Raw genomic sequence first — 18494 nt, 5'->3', positions numbered from 1 at the left:
TTTCAGCGATATGTACCATCGAGGAATTTGATTCCTAGGCAGTTGACGGACCTCGTCATTTGGCCAGCATAAGTCACTTCAGTGTTAGCTGTGATCGGTCGGATGGGTTTGACGTAACGCGACCAAATTACTTAGGTCCTCCATCTGCCTAGGAAATAATTTCCTAAGCAGATGGAGGACCTAAGTAATTTGGTTGATTCCTAGTAGGAATCAACTTCTCTGATAGTACTTCCAAAAGAAAGCTTAGGTGTATAGTAAAGAAAAAAACAATATTTTTTTATTAACTTTAATTTATAATCGTGCATTTTATATTAAAAACATGATAAACTTGTAAACGGACAACAAACAAAAATAACAGAGTTACTGATAATAATGATTAAAAACATTTAACATTTATACTGACTGCTATTATACAACAGGTAATAAGTAATTTCGAACAAGGAGATATTTTGAAAGAGTCTCACACTACTTGTTTTGTTCACTTAAGGAGTGAGCACACTGAGACGGGCCGTGCCGGGGCTCATCGCAAAAATCTGCCTCCATACAATTTGTATGGAGGTGGATTTTTGCGATGAGCCCCGGCACGCTGAGCCCCGGCACGGCCCGTCTCAGTGTGCTCACTCCTTTAAGCATGAATTTGCTGCTAACTTATTAACAATATTTTCGTGAGTGAAAGAGAAGTAATTTTAGGCTTTTCCAAAATTCCACCTTGTTTGGACTGGTGTATACTTAAACAAAATATTTGAAATCTGTTAATAGATCGTGCAACACTTATTCTATATATAATACAGATTTTTGGTTCAACAATTCTTACAATATTAATTTAAATAATGTAAATAAACCTAGGTATAATACAAGAATACTGTTAGTTCTGCTGGCCGAATTGCAGAAGTTTAGGTTGCAGTTATCTGCTATGAGACCTAGACGATTCTTGACGAAGGACCAATCGCAAAGGCCGACCCTGCAGCCCTCCAAATATAAAGGCAGTTCGTTCTCAAGGAACAAAACTTGGAACTGTTCTCTGATTTGAAAATTGCTGTTTGGTGTGCATCTGAAAAAAAATTTAGGTTAGTACCATTTTGAAGTCGCTTTTGTAGGTGGTATTTTTGAAAGTTACGCAACTACTTACTACATAATATAATCCAATTAACCTTGGAATATGTTTACTTTGAATTACTGGATAGTGCTGACATGATTATAATTAGGCTGACAAATATATTGATGCTGACATGATTATACTGAGGCTGACATGATCATGATGATGCTGACATGATTATAATGATTATAAATATTATATTGATGTTAACATGATTCAAACAATGCTAACATGCTTAAAGTAAGGCCACCGTAATTATAATAATGCTGACATATTCATAATGAATGCTGACATGGTTTTATTGATGCTGACATAATTATATTGATGCTGACATGATTATAAACAAGCTGACATGATTATTATTTTCCGTTAACTCACTTGTACAACACAGCCGCCAAGTTAGCGTTATATGGCACCATGGTGGAGGTGGACCAGCGCCTCGACTGCGCCGCCCCGTGATAGTTGTCACCGGTCAGTGGGGCAGAGTCCCGCCGCGCCCCAGCCGCCCCCAGCCATAGAAGAAGTGAATCCGCCTCTGTTAGTTGTACTAGCGTGCGCGGCTGTTGTGGTGTGTCTGTAATTGTTTTTTTTATTGTTGTACTAATAAAATAAAAATTTACATAGCGAATTACAAGGTCTGCTTTTCTTCGTTTGGGTGTTGAAAATGAAAAGTTACATAACCAAAGCAGCGGACCTTGAATAGTTATTCGCTGTAAATTTTAGCAATTCCAAAGGTATGTAGGTATATTTTGCCAGACGACGCCCATAACTCCGTTGCGCTTAAATGCGTTTATTGCACACGAACCGTACATTTTTCCGAGAGAAAAAGTATCCTATGTCTTTTCCGGGACTTGAAGTATATCCATACCAAATTTAAACAAAATCGGTTGAGCGGTTTGGGCGTGAAGAGGTAACAGACAGACAGATGGACAGAAAGACTCACTTTCACATTCACAAAATTAGTATTGATAATAATGTGCTATAGTCTGAACGCGGTGGTCGTTGATATTCGTACACATACAAGAGTTAGGGCCAACCCACACGTACCACAACCACACGACATCGCAACGACAAAATGACGTTGCGATGTGGTTGCGATGTGGTTGCGACGTGGTTGCGTCATGTGCAAGTCGAACTATTGTAGTTCGACTCCGGCTTTTATAGGGGAAACACGTCTTGCCCAAAGTCATGGATTTCGAAGAGGACACTTTATTGTTGCTATCCTTGCTATATGTATTATTGATAAGAAGAAGACGACGGCAATGTCAGCGTAATCGTCGAAATAGAGGTCCCGTTTTTACCTCTTGGGTACGGAACCCTAAAAAAACATAATAATAATATTATTATATAAAAAAAATTCAATAGACAAACATTAAATAGGGGGGGAAGAGCGCGGGCGGCGTGTCGTTGCATCGACGCAACGTTGTGGTTGCGATGTGGTTGCGATGTGGTTGCGATGTGGTTGCGTTGTGGTTGCGACGTAGTTGCGACGTGGTTGCGATGTGGTCGGTATTTGACAAGTGGTCCAGTTCATTTACAATACGAAATATACGCCCGACCACGTCGTGTGGTTGCGGTTGTCGTGTGGTTGTGGTACGTGTGTGGGTTGACCTTAATCTGTTTCATGTCTGGTTTGGGTGATCTGTTCCTATTATATCTCACCATGATCAGCGTGCATCCTGAAGAAGTCCATCATGTCCTTGATCCCTGAGCAGCCGATGTCCCGGTTGAGAGGCGTACCGTAACCGTACTTGTAGTATGTAGCTAGATCTTCAGAGTATTCCAGACGTTTGAGGTCCTCTTTGCTGAATACCTGGAAAATTGTAGTAGAAATTAGCCCAGTCTTTGGTAAATAAATTGGTAGAAAGCCTAGGCCCTGGAGAAGAAATGGCTTAGCACGAAAAGAGGAGTTGGTAAGTTAAATAAAACTGCCATTTTAGGTCTACCTATGTGTCTCAAGGGTTCGTTTTCACTAAGCTTCGTTGCGAGGATTCAGTTTTTGAACACCAATAGAATTGCCTAATCTTACATTCCCTGCAATGCAGCTTAGCCACATATTTAATAATAATACCTACTCTGTGTAAGCTTAGTTCAGCTTCAGTGAGAACGCATCCTAACGCAGTCTAAGGGCCGCGCTACACCGGAATGGCAGCGGCGAGGCGAGCACTTCCAGTGTCATATGATTTTAAACTTTATCTTCATTTTTGTAATAAGTACATAGTATCGCTTGAGAAGTTTACGGCCGCCCGTGGCCGCTCATGGCCGCTTGAGGCCGCTGGCGGCCGCCGGCTGCCTCGATTTCTCAAGCGATACTATGTATTACAATAATGACGATAAAGTGCTTGCCTCGCCACTGCCATTCCGCTGTGGCGCGGCCCTAAATGTCAGCAGGATTACAGCCTATGATCACAATTCACAGCACACAAGATGTAAATACACAATCTCTCTTTTTAAGTCGGTCAACTTACAGCGCACCACGGCGACACTTTGGCCACATCCCAGGCCTTGTTGTACCGGCACATGTCGTACACGCTGCGAACTGTCTCCATCTCCACGTCATAGTTGAACCCCATGCGCTTAGAGATGTTGGATATCATCTGGAATAACATCATCAAGATATGATAGAAGATGTTAATAATGCTTAGATACTAATCAGCTTTAATTTTTAATTTAAGTTTTATCACTGTATGTTTTCCGTTCAAATAAAAATAAAATAAAATAAAAATAAGATTAGACGTTTTGGAAAAACGAGGGAGAGCCATGCTATACTTACCTATCATTAAAAGTAAGAAGAGATCCAAGGTTGATTCTATAGTGGGTCCTAGCTAGGTGGATAAAATAGTCTCCTTTGCCACAGTATTACAATATTTACCCAACCTTTGACTTTTTTTATATGAAATAAGGACGCAAACGAGCAAACAGGTCACCTGATAATAAGCAACTACCGTCGCCCATGGACACACGCAACATCAGAAGAGCTGCAGGTGCGTTGCCGGCCTTTTAAGTGGGAATAGGATTACAGGGTAGGGGATGTAAGGAAGAGAAAAGGGAAGGGAAGGGTATGGAATTGGGCCTCCGGTAAACTGACTGACTCGGCGAAACACAGCGCAAGCGCTGTTTCACGCCGGTTTTCTGTGGGCCCGTGGTATTTCTCCGGTCGAGCCGGCCCATTTGTGCCGAAGCATGACTCTACCACGAATAGTGGTATTTCAGGACTTTATTATACCTACTCATGCATAATAATAAAATATGTTGGCTTATTAATCCAAGGAAAAGACTGAATGGACTAACCTCTTTGAATTCCTGTTTGGACTCGAAGGTGTGCTGCTGCGTGAGGGTCTCATTGTTGTCTCCAACTCGCGTCAACCATGATGAACACGACTTGTGAGGCTGTAAGGAAGTAAGCGGACAATTCATATTCGTATATTTTTTATGTAATAAGGGGGCAAACGAGCAAACGGGTCACCTGATGGAAAGCAACTACCGTCGCTAATGGACACTCGCAACATTAGAAGAGCTGCAGGTGCGTTGCCGGCCCTTTAATAATGCACCTGTGACCCTAATTTGACTATATACTTAAACCTAGATCTCAAAATCTGTAAGGTCTAGAAAACTGTTTTTTTTAACCGACTTCCAAAAAACGAGGAGGTTATATTTTTTTTTATTTTTTTATATTTTTGTATGTTCGACTACTACTCCGCCGATTGTGAACCGATTTTCAAAGTTTTTGTTTTGTTATATTAGGTTTCACTCCAATTTGGTCCCATTTTCACAAAAGTGGTAATCTGATGATGGGATCCATGAGTAATCGAGGGAACTCCTCAAAAATTATATGGAAACATATGGTAATTTTGGTTTTATGAGAAGCGTCCTAAGCATATGCTAACAAAACGCAAGATTTTGCACCAAGGTATACTATGGTTCCGAAGATACTAAGAGAACTCCGGATTCCTTATAGATACAAGTTTGGGGGTTTAGGCGTTGTTTTAAGAACTGAAAGCATATGCTACTATGCAAATTACATTCATCATCATCATCATCACTACCATGTCAGGGTCACCAATGTCACAACTCACATGGTTGTATATGGATATAATATACACACAACACCATAAAATATAATCATTCACCACGTTATGTGTATGTCCTTATTTATTTGGCATTTCAAAGCGATTTTAATACAAAAAAATATACTTATAAATGTTGTTTCAAAATACATAATATTTCAAGTACCACAAAATTGAACATAAGTAACAAATTCAACCTTTACTCCAGAGCGTAAGGCATACATTTGGGTTGGAATGAAGGATCGGGTCACTATGGAAAAAAGACTTAGAAAAATTTTTCGTCATATTTTTAACCTCTTATAACCCTTTTTGAATATACTAATCGATAGGGGGCGCCCCCTATCGATTGATTCAAGAGGAGCAAAAAAGCTCAGATAAACTTTTCTCAAAAATCAACCCCTGTCGAAAGACAGGCCGAAATGTGACCCTTGTTAGTACGGAGAAAATACTTAGAAAAATTTGGCTAAGGTTTAGGAACCTACGTCAATTAAAATATGTTGGTGACATGGGTTAAGGAGGATTGTTTTGGGTGAGAAAAACTCCTACTTACCGTTTCCACCGCCAGTAAACTCTCTGTTTAGAAGAAATTCGCATTTGAGATTTTCGTAATCTTCAAATAAGATCATCTGTTTTCTGATGTTTACGAAGTATTTTTAAGGCATCTCAAGGCGGCTAGCACGTGTTTACTGTTCACTTCACTGCACTTCGATTTTTTCAAATGTATTGTTTAAAATTATCTATCTCCCTGATATTTGTGAGCACGACGTCTGACTCTTAACAAATTGTAATAAGAATTAAGATACGTAGAATATTAAGGTCCAATTTCACCAACGTCTGTTAGTTTTAATGGCTTGTTAAAATGTCATGTCTTCTTTTTCATTACTATGAAAAACGAAAGAAATAACGTGATACTAATTCGAGCATTAACTTTAACAGACGTTGGTGAAATTGGCCCTAAATATACTTACGCGATGGTTAGTAGGTAGGTACCTAAAAAGAGTGAAATTATTATTTTTAACAAAAAATTAAAACCGACTTCCAAGGTAAAATAATAATAACATCCTTATAATATGAACTAAAAAGTATTAAATAATTTTTCCTATCTAATAGTGCTTTTTTCCGAATTCAGCTAAACCTCAACTATTTCTGTACTCAATCTTCATAATTTTGAAGTCGGTGCCAGTTCCAAAAGTTTTAAATATTCTGTCAGAGAACTAAAGATTCAGCTATCTGGTACCGACTTCAAAATGATGAAGATTGAGTACAGAAATAGTTGAGGTTTAGCCGAATTCGGAAAAAGGCACTATTAGATAGGAAAAATTATTTAATACTTTTTAGTTCATATTATAAGGATGTTATTATTATTGTTACCTTGGAAGTCGGTTTTAATTTTTTGTTAAAAATAATAATTTTACACAAGTAACTTCAGTTCATGAAGATTAAATGCTCAAGACGAAAACACGATTACTGAAAAAATGCTCGATAGTTTCTTTTTTACAAAAAACCTTCTTTTAGACACATTTTTGCTTGGATCTTCGAAGTTTGCTGCCTTTTTTTAAATATTTTTAATATCTAAAAAGGCATTGATAAAACCTAAATTTGACAAAATACTTTTTTCATAATCATTATAGTTCTTTCATAATCATCATAGTAAAACTAACTTGACGATGATTACGTGTGAGTGTGAAGAGGGAAGGACGATGTTTGATTTTTGGGTCAGCCCTCTTAAGAAGGAATACGCTCTATTCTGGAAGGTTTAGGAGAAAATTACAATGACATAATATGTTATCAGCGAACGCCAGTATCATTGGATTCTGGTATTGGATCAGCACTTAAAAATGGTCAGCATCATAAAAAAAAAAAAAAAACAGTATCTGTGTGTAAAATACAGTCTCTGACCAGTATAGCATTAGAATCAGCTACTAATTCTAAAGATACTTTGGGACTTTCTTGAGATAGGGAAAAAATATAGGGAAATCTGTAGGGCCACTTTGGACGCTGCCGCCCCAAGGCCGTGGCCTATAACGGCCTATTTGTAAATCCGGAGCTGGAGAAAGGCCTTACTCAAGAAAGTCCTTTTTACTCACATTGACAAGTTTATCGTCAGTTTCCTTCACGATGTCCACGTTGTTGTGCACATCCCTGAAGAGGCCGGCGATGAACGCGTTGAAGGTTGTCGTCATGCGCTGGTCGTTTCCGTGTCTGAACTGAAAGTGGGAGAATTCTTTAGCGAGAGCAGGGCTGGATTTATATTTTTTATGAGTATAGGCGACTAGTTTTGTTGCCCCTATGTACGAACTCTGCCGCTATCCTAGGACGGGGGCATATTCTAATAACAATATTTACCGATTTTCAGCTTGGTGGGAATTTATGCAACCTCAAATGTCTAACTTGACTGGGGTATTTATAATCGTACGAAACCTTTCATGCGCGAGCCCGACTCGCACTTGGCAGTTTTTTTTCCTTTAAACTTTTGGTTTTCGCACCATCTGAAAATTTTAATAGCACCGACACTGCGCTGAGCGCTCTCGTTACTCGTAGGACGCCATAGGACGCCCCCTTACTACCTATAAAACTACCAGCACCTTGGGCGCCATCGAAGAAATCTCGCCCAGGGCGCTACTATTTCAAAACACTGACAAAACTAGAACCCATACCTTGTAATCATGTCTGTTGTCCGTGAAGAGTCCTGGGAACCTCTTCTTCCAGGCCTGAGCCAGCTGCTGTGTGGACACGTAGCCGTCGCTGGTCAGGTCACCAGCAAAGCTGCTGTTGGGACTCCAAGACCACTCGTTGAGTAGGTTCACGTCGGACGCGCACATGCGCATCTGGAAAAAGGTAGGGATTTCAGAACTTTTTTAATACGCTTTTATTAGCTTGGGCTGTATGTGCGTAACGGAATCTTTGGGCACGATTTTACCTATCTCCAATAGTCAAATTGGGAAGTTGGGACGGCTGTGAGGTCACGGAAGGGGTCAAGCGGAAGACCGGCGTTGGATACCTGCTAGGTGTGCCAACACTGCCGAGCTTGGTCCAATTTGCGGCTGATTTATTTAAGAATTTTATTGTCATGATTTTGTTGTAATATTATCATAATTTAATTTTTTTATCTTATTGTAACAGTAAGTAATAGCTGCAAATAAATAATTATTCTATTCTATTCTATTCAATTAATTCGAAATTTTGCATACTTACTTATTAAGAGCCAATGACAATGCAACAATTTGTTAAGAAATAAAAAAAGTGTTTTTTTAACCGCCAAATAGAGTAAAATTCGGGAATCGCATAGCTCTGCTTATCTTTTTCTCATGTAGGTAGGTATGTAGGTACACGTAAATATTTTGCACCATCATTTGGCCTCGTCATAATATACAGTGTATAACAAAAATAAGTGATAATACTTTAGGGTGTGTACGTATCCTTGTAGAGAGTTCACTGTTAAAGTAGCAGCTCTGAAAGACGAAAAAATTTTTTTCACTTTTGTATGGGCAATGGCTCGAGCGTTACGAGTTTCCCCATACAAAAGTGAAAATTTTTTTTGGTATTTCAGCGCTGCTACTTTCACAGTGAACTCTCTACAAGGAACACGTACACACCCTAAAGTATTATCACTTATTTTTGTTATACTTACCCTGTATAAAAAATCTACATTGACAAGAATGACAAGAATTTAATATTAAGTACCTCGGTATTCCGGAAATTTCCATTTCTGTAATTATTGACGACGTTGTCTTTGAGGTTGCCGAGTTTCTTCAGGTCTCCTACTTCTCCCACCTCGGGAGTGTTGGAGCCGTGGCGCTGCAGCAGGTAGATGGCGAGTGGCTGGCAGCCTGGAGTAGGGAACAGTCATTTTTAATAATTTTACGAAGGCAGCAACAGGAAGATGTGTGTATGACAAGTGTGTGCAGTAGCGGCGTTAGGGGGGCGACGCAAGGCGACCGCCTAGGGCGCCGTATAAAAAAGGAGGGCCCTTTGTTAGCACAACCAGCTGAGCCTGGGCGCCTAATAAATTTCGCTAAGAGCGCAGCTGCCCGCTGGTAGTGCTAAAACCGGCACTGAGTGTGTGTTAGATGTCGCATAATATCTACGATCCACTTAGATTGTTGGAGAACTATAGTTGTCTATTTGATAACCATTTAATTTATAACATTATAAATTATATTAGGGATGGTTTTTTTATAGTTGGCAATACTTATACAGCGCTAAAGCCTCAATCTTGTTGTTGAGGCTTTAGCGCTGTATAAGTAGATATTTACCTTGCCAAAAGCCTTTAATTTAGTCAGTGATGGTTTTTAAATGCTCAAAGGGACTATTGGGTATTCTTTTGTGTCCTGTTGCTAAGACGTTTAAAATCGCACTTCAAAGCCCTTGGAAATTGGAATCCTTCTCGACTTATTAGCTACGAGTAGAACACACGTCCTAGATTTTAAGAGGTAGTAGTCCGGTATCTCAATCACATTTCGACACTCATGCGCGTTCATGTACAATTATAGCAAATCTAATTGACCTTATTAGTAAAGGGTCTCGACTGGTCACATTCATGTCTATATTAGCACGGCATGGACCATGTTTTTACTTTTTAAGTATGGTAAATATATGCTATAAGTCTAAATGGTCCTCTTTACGTTGATATACGATGGGTAACCATGATTTTCACCAAGATTTCAAAGCTGTCTCTGTAGCATAGACGAATATAGCTACCTATATACCTACACATTCGTAGTGTCAGTGCCGGTTTTAGCACCAGCTGCAGCGCCTTGGGAGAGATTTCTTCGGCGCCTCCTGTCAAGTGCCGCAGGCGGCAGGTGCCCCTTTTGTTTGCCTACCGTCGCGCGTCGCCCTCTCAAACGCCGCCGCTACTGCGTAAGCTCTTCTGTTGGTACTTTCAACATGGAGGGGCCGCGTAAAGTAAATACGTATAAAAGGCTTTTACTAACGTTAATGCTGTTGAAATAGTCAAATTACTATTTGCAAAAGTAAGCTACTAATGACTAAAGTGATAATTGCCAAGTCAACAAAATTATGAGGACGGCAGTTGGACAATTTTGCTACTATTTATATTCCGTGTCTGTTAATAGCTATCAAACCATGTCCGTCTTTATGCCTTTACAATGTGGCGATAAAGGTTTAAAACTGATAGGTAGCCTGTAGCCAGATAGCCAGATATGTACCCAGAATCTTTAAAAATGCTTCAGGATTTTGCGCAATTCATATAAGTAGAATATACCGAATTTCCTCCCAAGTTTTTCCCCTCATTCTATTCCAGAAGTTATCACCCCAAAGATATTATTGTCTATAACTCAGTGACCTAAATCTTCTACCTGGCTGGTCCCTGCTCGTCATTGTTGGCCAGGCTTCACGCATCAATGCCGGCTCATCGAGCGAGAGAACAATAGTTTTATTTAGTCCCGGTCAAGGATAAATGTATGACATTCATATCTTTCTCTTAAAAGGGGTTATAGACGTGCAAGTAAGTAGTACGCGGACATATTGCTCGACGATCTTTTTCGCCTTAAAAATGCGTTACAAGTGAAAAAGATCGTCGAGCCATAAGTCCGCGTACTCACTCGCACGTCTATCAGCCATTTTAGGCTTTAGAAATAGTCAACTCTCACGCCTCAGCTGTAATTTTCCTAAAAATTCAGTCTTTGGGATGGTTTTTGGTGGTTTTTGAGGTAGAACATTTACTGGCTGATCTAATAACATTCGGATTATACCATTGAGTGGATTGCGCCATTGAATATCAATGCGTCTAAGGTACCTTCTAAAATCTAACTTAATATAAAAGTTTCAAAAAAATCATGAGAATAAATTAATGGTTTAGGTTGAGTAGCAGGCAGGTAAAGATTAATTACATATGACAAACCCTTTCCTTAATAACTGAATGATAAGGCAGTATTTCTTCAGCCATATTTTACCTTATTGAAGTTCTAGAAGCTACAGAAACACCATATTTGATCGCAATAAAAGCTCTTATCTTGGCTTGGTAACTGTTGGTAACTGGTAAGGTAGAGTCCACTTTTCAGCGGGATAAGTCATTATTGTCGTCGGCATAAGGTCCTATCATAGGTAAAATAACTTTAAACGCACTATAATATATGACCGTATCCTACGATCGTGTTATGCAGTAATCATAATCACAAAACAAGTACAACTGCGTCGTTACCTTTAGCGGAAATATTGATGACATAGTTCAGATGTTATGCTAACCTAGCCGAGAAAAAAAAAACGTTCATGCGCCAAAAATGTGGCAAGATAATAATTTTCTTTAATGAAGTTCTATATTAAGTTTTATTTTAGGGTACTTAATGTACCAGTTGTACCTCGACTATTTTAAAGTTGCATTAGTAGCTCCTTCATTTCCCAAGTAAAGCGTCGAGAGATAGGTACCACGTTTACACAGAAAGCCGACAGTAAGACATAGGTTACAACTAACACGGTAGACTGGCATCAGTTCAGTCCATCAGTCTGATCCGGACTGACGGGAGAATGATCGTGTAGGTATCGTTTGATTGAAGGACTGATCATTTTTTTAATATGCACTTTCCGGTCATCATTCCGGCGTCAGTCTCAGACTAATGGACTGAACTGATGGCAGACTGACCGTGTAACCTATGTCTTACTGTCGGATTTCTGTGTAAACGTGGTACCTATCTCTCACTTTACTTGGGAAATCGAGGAGCTACTAATGCTTAAAATAGTCGAGGTACAACTGGTACAAATCTTTTAAAAAGTGGACTCTCAAGGCTGTCTAAAAGTTTCGACTTTTTCAGCCTGGCCTCCACACATTTACAGCATTGTGATTCCTGTACACAGGATTAAGAGTGGTAAATAATCTAGGAAAACCCTTTGACAACCCTTTGATTTTCTTTTTTGATCTCAAGGGTGTCCGAAGAATATTCAAATTTGTCTTGGCATAGGAGATGTAGCGTAGGCATTGCATTAGCAACATACAAATAATAGAGATTCACCCACCCATGAATAAATATATCTGGATGCATGATGGCATTACATAATATAATATCTATCCTTGTACATAATGGTGACCTTAGCCCAATCCCCATGACTGGTGATGGGCTGATGATGACATCCGGTTCACAGCTGAATGTATATTTACAAGGCTGCTTATTGTATACAGACGTGTGTCATTATGTATGTCACCTGTTGCTGCCTCCCATTTCATTAGCATTTTTATATCTAAGGGCTCCCACACATAACTGCGAATTCGCACCGCATCGCAAATATCTGCCACAAAATCGTAACAAAACGACATTACGATGGGATGCGATGCGAAATCGCAGTTTTGTGTGGGAGCCCTAAAATGGCATTAACTTCTAGCGCCTGAAATCTAGATTCTAGAAGCACATCTAAAAGTTAACTACTGGAATCCAAATTGCAGTCCCTCATAGTCTCATTTGACTGGTGTGGACTGGTGTGTGGCATATTAGAATAATAATAAAAATAAAAAAACCCTTATTAATATAATTTGGTGGCTCTCTTCTGTCTAAGTAAAAGAGACTGGTCACGGCCCATACAAAATTTACCCAGGCCCGACACGAGTTAACTGAAGAAAAACAGAAAGCAATAAAATAACATGTAAGCCACTGCTATTGAATTTAAAAATTACTTGCATATCTTGGTTACCCATAATATAACGAAAAAAAATGGCATATGTCTCTTTTGTGTCGGGCCTGGGTCACAAATGACCCGTCACCTTTGGTTTTAGTTCGTAGTGGATGTAAATGTATTATAGTACTCGTAAGTAGTAACCACTACTTCTAGTATTCGTAGTATTATAGCATTGTAGTCTGTTAATGTAGTTTCCAAGGTCAACGGTTACATCATTCATTGGACCTTGGCGTACTCCACAAGTAAGAAGTATGAACATTCTTTTAACGTCTTTTTCAACGCCCTTTGCGCATACAATCAGAAGAAATTAGAAAGGTGTTGCTATCGCATGTATCATTGAAGAAATTGATTCATATACATTATAAGCACATGGCAAACCTACAGCATTTGGTCGGGTAACGGGTTGTGTTAATTATTCAATATTATGATCGGTCGGCTGGGTTTGATATAATGCGTCCAAATAACTTACGTAATATCACCGCCTATGAATCAATTTTCTCTGATTAATCGTTGGCTTAACTCTCAGCGAACGTACGCCTATCTATTAGCAGAGAATATAACTAGCACAAAAGGTAACACTACTCAACAAATTTTCAACTTTTTTTTTTTATCTGAGTTCCTACTATGTAATTATAATTCCTTGTTATTGCCCTAATATAAATGTGTAAATAAAATTTTTGGATCACATCTCATTTCCGAGATAAATGTAATTATTCAAACATATGATTTTCAAGCAAAATCAAGCTCATCCATTAGGATTTTTTTATTTTTTTATATAAAAAGGGAAATATTTCTTGGTGCAGCTGGCTTTATGCTTGTATTAAGATCCTGGAGATTCACTATAGGGCTCCAACAGTAATCTGCTAGCATAACAGACCCCCATCTTGCAAAAAATTTCAGCCGTATCTTCATGAAAGCGGTTCCCATGTTTATGGCTAACTGATCCCATATTTTCGGGCAAAAAGTCCAAGTGCAGATTAAGTAAATAACATATAACATTCCTTTTTAAGGACACAGTCCAACATCAGTTTTATTTTTGGCGAAAGTCAGCGGATTTGTTGTGACCGAGAAAATTCTTTGTCACATCAATTAAAGCTTTCTCTGCTTTTTTTTTTCAGAATGATTAAGAGTAAGTTGATGTAAAAGATGAATCTTCGATCAGCTTTCTTATGCCCTACCTACGAATAAGATTTGATTTTGACTTTGATTTTCGCCTAACTAAGATTTGGAAACTTGCTAGGGAAATTGTAATGCAGGACTATCTTTGTCCAAGTGTTTTACGAAAATATTTAAATAGCCTAAATTTATGTGTAAAGGCAGCAAAATAATTTAATCGGGCTGAACCAATGAACCAAATTGAGCAATTTACGTCCCACTACGAATGACTCTCGTGATGGCCAGATTTTGGCATAAATTCGCCAAAAATGTAACAAAATAAGTTAGCACTGCTAATATTCACGCATGTCAAATAAAAGTTCATTAATTAAACTAACGTATAAAGTAAGTTTTGTTTGTAAAATAATCTTATTTTCGAAATACCAGCTACATAAACATCCAACTTAGGTCTACGTTACAGAAAGTTTGAATTTATATTTCTCAGTTTCCAGATGTGATATCAAAATAAAATGCCTACAATTAGTTATTAGTAGTCAACCTCGATATGAAATCATATGTACCAAATCAGATTTTTTTTTAGTGTTGAGTAGTGTAATTGGTGTAATGCACTTTCTTCACGTTCAACCATTATGGTAACAAATTCGAACATGTAGAATTGACGTGGGAGAGCCATGCTTCGGCACGAATGGGCCGGCTCGACAGGAGGAATACCACGGGCTCACAGAAAACCGGCGTGAAACAGCGGTTGCGCTGTGTTTCGCTGAGTGAGTGAGTTTACCGGAGGCCCAATCCCCTACCCTTTTCCCTTCCCTACCCTCTTCTATTTCCTTTCCTACCCTCCCCTATTACCCTATTCCCTCTTAAAAGGCCGGCAACGCACCTGCAGCTCTTCTGATGCTGTGAGTGTCCATGGGCGACGGAAGTTGCTTTCCATCAGGTGACCCGTTTGCTCGTTTGCCCTGCATGGATTATCGTCACCCATGCAGGGTAATCCTGCGACGTTGATTTTCGCAGTCATGATGGTAATAAATAATAATCCCCCACTTTACCCTAATCATGATTCACAGCCTTCTTACCCCAACTTACCAGGTATCTCATGGGCCTTGTTAATAGGGATGCCCCTGTTGGCGAAGGTATATGCTGTCTTGCTGGCGAACAGCACGTAGGGGTCGTCGTCGACGGAGAGACATGTGTCCTCCCCCCACGCCGGGGCCAGCATCACCAGGGTTAGCGCCAGCCAGATCATATCTGGAAAGAAGTTCTGCATTCAAAAAGAGACCATGCGAAAAGTAGTTAAAGTACATGATACGTCACACGATTATTAAGATTTTAATACTTACCTATGTGTGAACAAATGTACCTATTTGTTCACACATAGGTATTAAAATATTGAAACCGCAGAATAATATTATTATACTAGACGTTCCGTGCGGCTTCGCCCGCGTAAATTAAATATTTCACAGACAAATTAGTCCACAAAAATAGCCTATGATCCTTCACGTGGTCTACTTTTTATCTGTGCCAAATAACAAAAAATTGCTCCAGTAGTTCGTGATAAGCTCTATCAAATAATTTCCCCCGTCTTTTCCACATTTTCCTCTATTTATTCGCTACTATTAGTCTTAGCGTGGTAAAATATAGCCTATAGCCTTCCTCGATAAATGGGCTAGTTCCTGAGATTAGCGCGTTCAAACAAACAAGCTCTTCCGCTTTATAATATTAGTGTACATTGAGTATATTCTTAAAATATACAAGGTGTAACAAAACTAAGTAATAATACTTTAGGGTGTGTATGTGTCTCTTATATAGAGTTCACTGTGAAAGTAGCAGCGCTGAAAGAGCTTCTTCAGTCTTCTTGTGATTTGTATGGACAGCTCCAGCGTCACGAGTTTCCCCATATAACATTAAAAAAAATTGCTCATACAGCGCTGTTACTTTCACAGTAAACTATTTACACATACACACCCTAAAATATTATCATTTAGTTTTGTTACACCTTTTATATTATAATATTAAATGATAATATGTTCTTACTAAAGTAAAGCATTTTATAGCTATCTATTTATTAATATTTTGTTCACACGTAAGTATTAAATAAATGATAAGTACTTCTTGTTATTTTAAAACATATTATACCCAACTACCTACCGTATGTGGTAGAGTCGATCTATTGTTTCATTTGATGACTAAATTGTTTAAAGAATATGAGTCATTGATAGTTTTTCTGGGCTTAGCTTGCTAAGTAAGTTTTCCGAAAATGTAGAGCAAAATCTTAGCAATATAATTTTGATATATTTGTCTTTTACACTTACTACCCTACATTTTTCTGCAAAAAAAGTTATGGTTTTACATTACATCAGTTCTAAAACGAAATTTATGCATATAGAATTACTAAACGTTATTAAATGTTTTAACGATATACGTACAAAAATGTATGACGACGCACGGCTCTACAATTTTCGGAAAATATTACACGGAGCTCACGAGCTACCTACGTACTTTATAAGCATAGCCATAGTAAGATACATACCTTACTATCAATCTATAATTCTAGAGTTTAGATTTTCTTATGTGAACTTAACAATTATTATAATCTGCCAAGTGCGAGTCGGACTCGCACACGAAGGGTTCCGTACCGTTATAGAGCGAATATAAGGAAAAATTGTGTTTTTTGTATAGGAGCCTCCCTTAATTATTTATTTTATTTCAATTTTATTATTTAATATTAAAGTAAATAAATAAATAAAATAAAAAACTCTTTATTCAAACAAACAAAACAAATCAATTTACACAAGTTACAAAAACAGAAATAGTTTGAATTGGCGGCCTTACTGCTGGAAGCAGTCTCTACCAGGCAACCATAAAGTACATGTACAATTGAGGATTTTGTGAAAATTTCAATGTCTAATATATGTTGCCATTATGGATTACGAGTCAAAAAGACCGAAAAAAAACGTTTGTTGTATTGAAGCCCCCCTTAAATATTAATTTTATTTTGTTTTTAGTATTTGATGTTATAGCGGCCACAGATATTATATTATAATATAATCTGTGAAAATTTCAGAAGTCTAGCTATAGCGGTTCTTAAGTTACAGCCTGGAGACAGACAGACAGACGGACAGACAGATGGACAGACAGACGGACAGACATCGAAGTCTCAGTAATAGGGTCCCGTTTTTACCCTTTGGGTACGGAACCCTAAAAACTGAGATATAGGCCAGGGGTTCCCAAACTTATTTTGTCTACCGCCCACTTTCAGAACAAATTATGTTTTAGTGCCCCCCTTGTTTTAATTTAAAATGCATCCAGATAAAATAAATCACCCCCCAAGCCTCTACACAACGCCTCCACGCGTAATAATTGGCCTATTTGGGAACGACTGATATAGGCTATAATAGCGGTCTACAAAAAATATAACGATTATTGAGTTATTCCCATTTCCCAATTTCTCACACGTGCACAACTTTTATGACACCGCGACCGGTAGAGTCGAGTCACCGAGTGACCGGATACATACTTGTTTATAAACAAACACTCACCTATATTTCAATCCTTTTTACACAAGAAAAACTATTTTACTACAACTGGCACGAAACACATGGAATTCCAAACTTGAAAATCGAAATTTAAAAAGTTTTTCATTTATTTTCTCTATGGAAAATGCGCGGGAAACACGACGTCACCGCTTCTACGGTAGAGTCGGACTGGTAAAACAGGCTCTGTAGGTATGCCGTTCGTGCGTACTCGCTTGTTCTACAAAAACTTCCAAACACAGGCGCTGAATGATCGAAAAGTAGGCTTTCGTCGTGGCATGCCATAATATTAGTTTCTACCATAATAACCTTAAACAAAATGTAAACATTGTTTTTGTCATATTATATTTTTACTTAATACCTCGATCGTGGGAATCGCAGACACAATAAATTTTCAATTGTTATGCGACACCCGGGTGCCGCTTGGCGATTGATGGGTTAAAGAATTTCAGATACAGTTTGATATTATATTTTACATATTATACAATTTGATATTAATTTCTATGTAATCAAACATTATGTAATTTCGTCTTTCAACTACGCTAGTAATTAATATATATAATAGCTATATCAGTCAATTTATCAGAAACGTAAAATTTTAATGACGGGATACCAATCTTAACAAAGTTCTCTTTTTTTTTTACAAAACAATAAAGTAGTAACTACCACTACGCACTACTACCTACTTACTTAGATAAAAAACGTGTTTTGGATGTATTTATTTAATTTTTTTAACTTTAACTGCTTTTTATTAGAATTATGCACTTATCAGAGTACTATATAGGCTATAGGCATCGAATAGCAACTATAGGCTGCTTACTATTCGATGATAGTTGATATCATATGACCTACAGGCTACAATATGATCAATGAAGTAGGTAAGTGACATAATATTAAAATTGTTGAATAACTTTCTTGACAATTTCTCGAGAGGGATTTTGCTCTACTTTTTAATTGCGTTAAAAACCTATTAGCAGCTGACTAGTGTCCGGTGTTTTCAACATTATTTTATTCTTGATTATTTCTACTTTAACAAAAAACAAAAAATTGCTA

General features: G+C 38.1%; 1 protein-coding gene across 1 annotated transcript; it reads right to left on the bottom strand.

Moving 5' to 3' along the window:
• Window positions 1–592: 592 nt before the first annotated feature.
• On the bottom strand, window positions 593–17628 carry LOC121732191 (multiple inositol polyphosphate phosphatase 1-like). Its single transcript, XM_042121988.1, has 10 exons — window positions 17448–17628; window positions 14995–15156; window positions 8848–8993; window positions 7821–7991; window positions 7251–7370; window positions 4388–4486; window positions 3565–3693; window positions 2759–2909; window positions 1475–1670; window positions 593–1051 (listed from the first exon to the last, which is right to left on the bottom strand). Exons 2-10 carry the CDS (start codon window positions 15152–15154, stop codon window positions 811–813), a joined length of 1413 nt encoding a protein of 470 aa, XP_041977922.1. The 5' UTR covers window positions 15155–15156; window positions 17448–17628; the 3' UTR covers window positions 593–810.
• Window positions 17629–18494: the final 866 nt, after the last annotated feature.

This window comes from Aricia agestis, chromosome 12 (genome assembly GCF_905147365.1).
Source record: "Aricia agestis chromosome 12, ilAriAges1.1, whole genome shotgun sequence".
In the NCBI taxonomy this organism is placed as follows: Eukaryota; Metazoa; Arthropoda; class Insecta; order Lepidoptera; family Lycaenidae; genus Aricia; species Aricia agestis.
The sequence above is the reverse complement of the archived record's forward strand: the minus strand, read 5'-3'. Positions and strand labels throughout refer to the sequence as shown.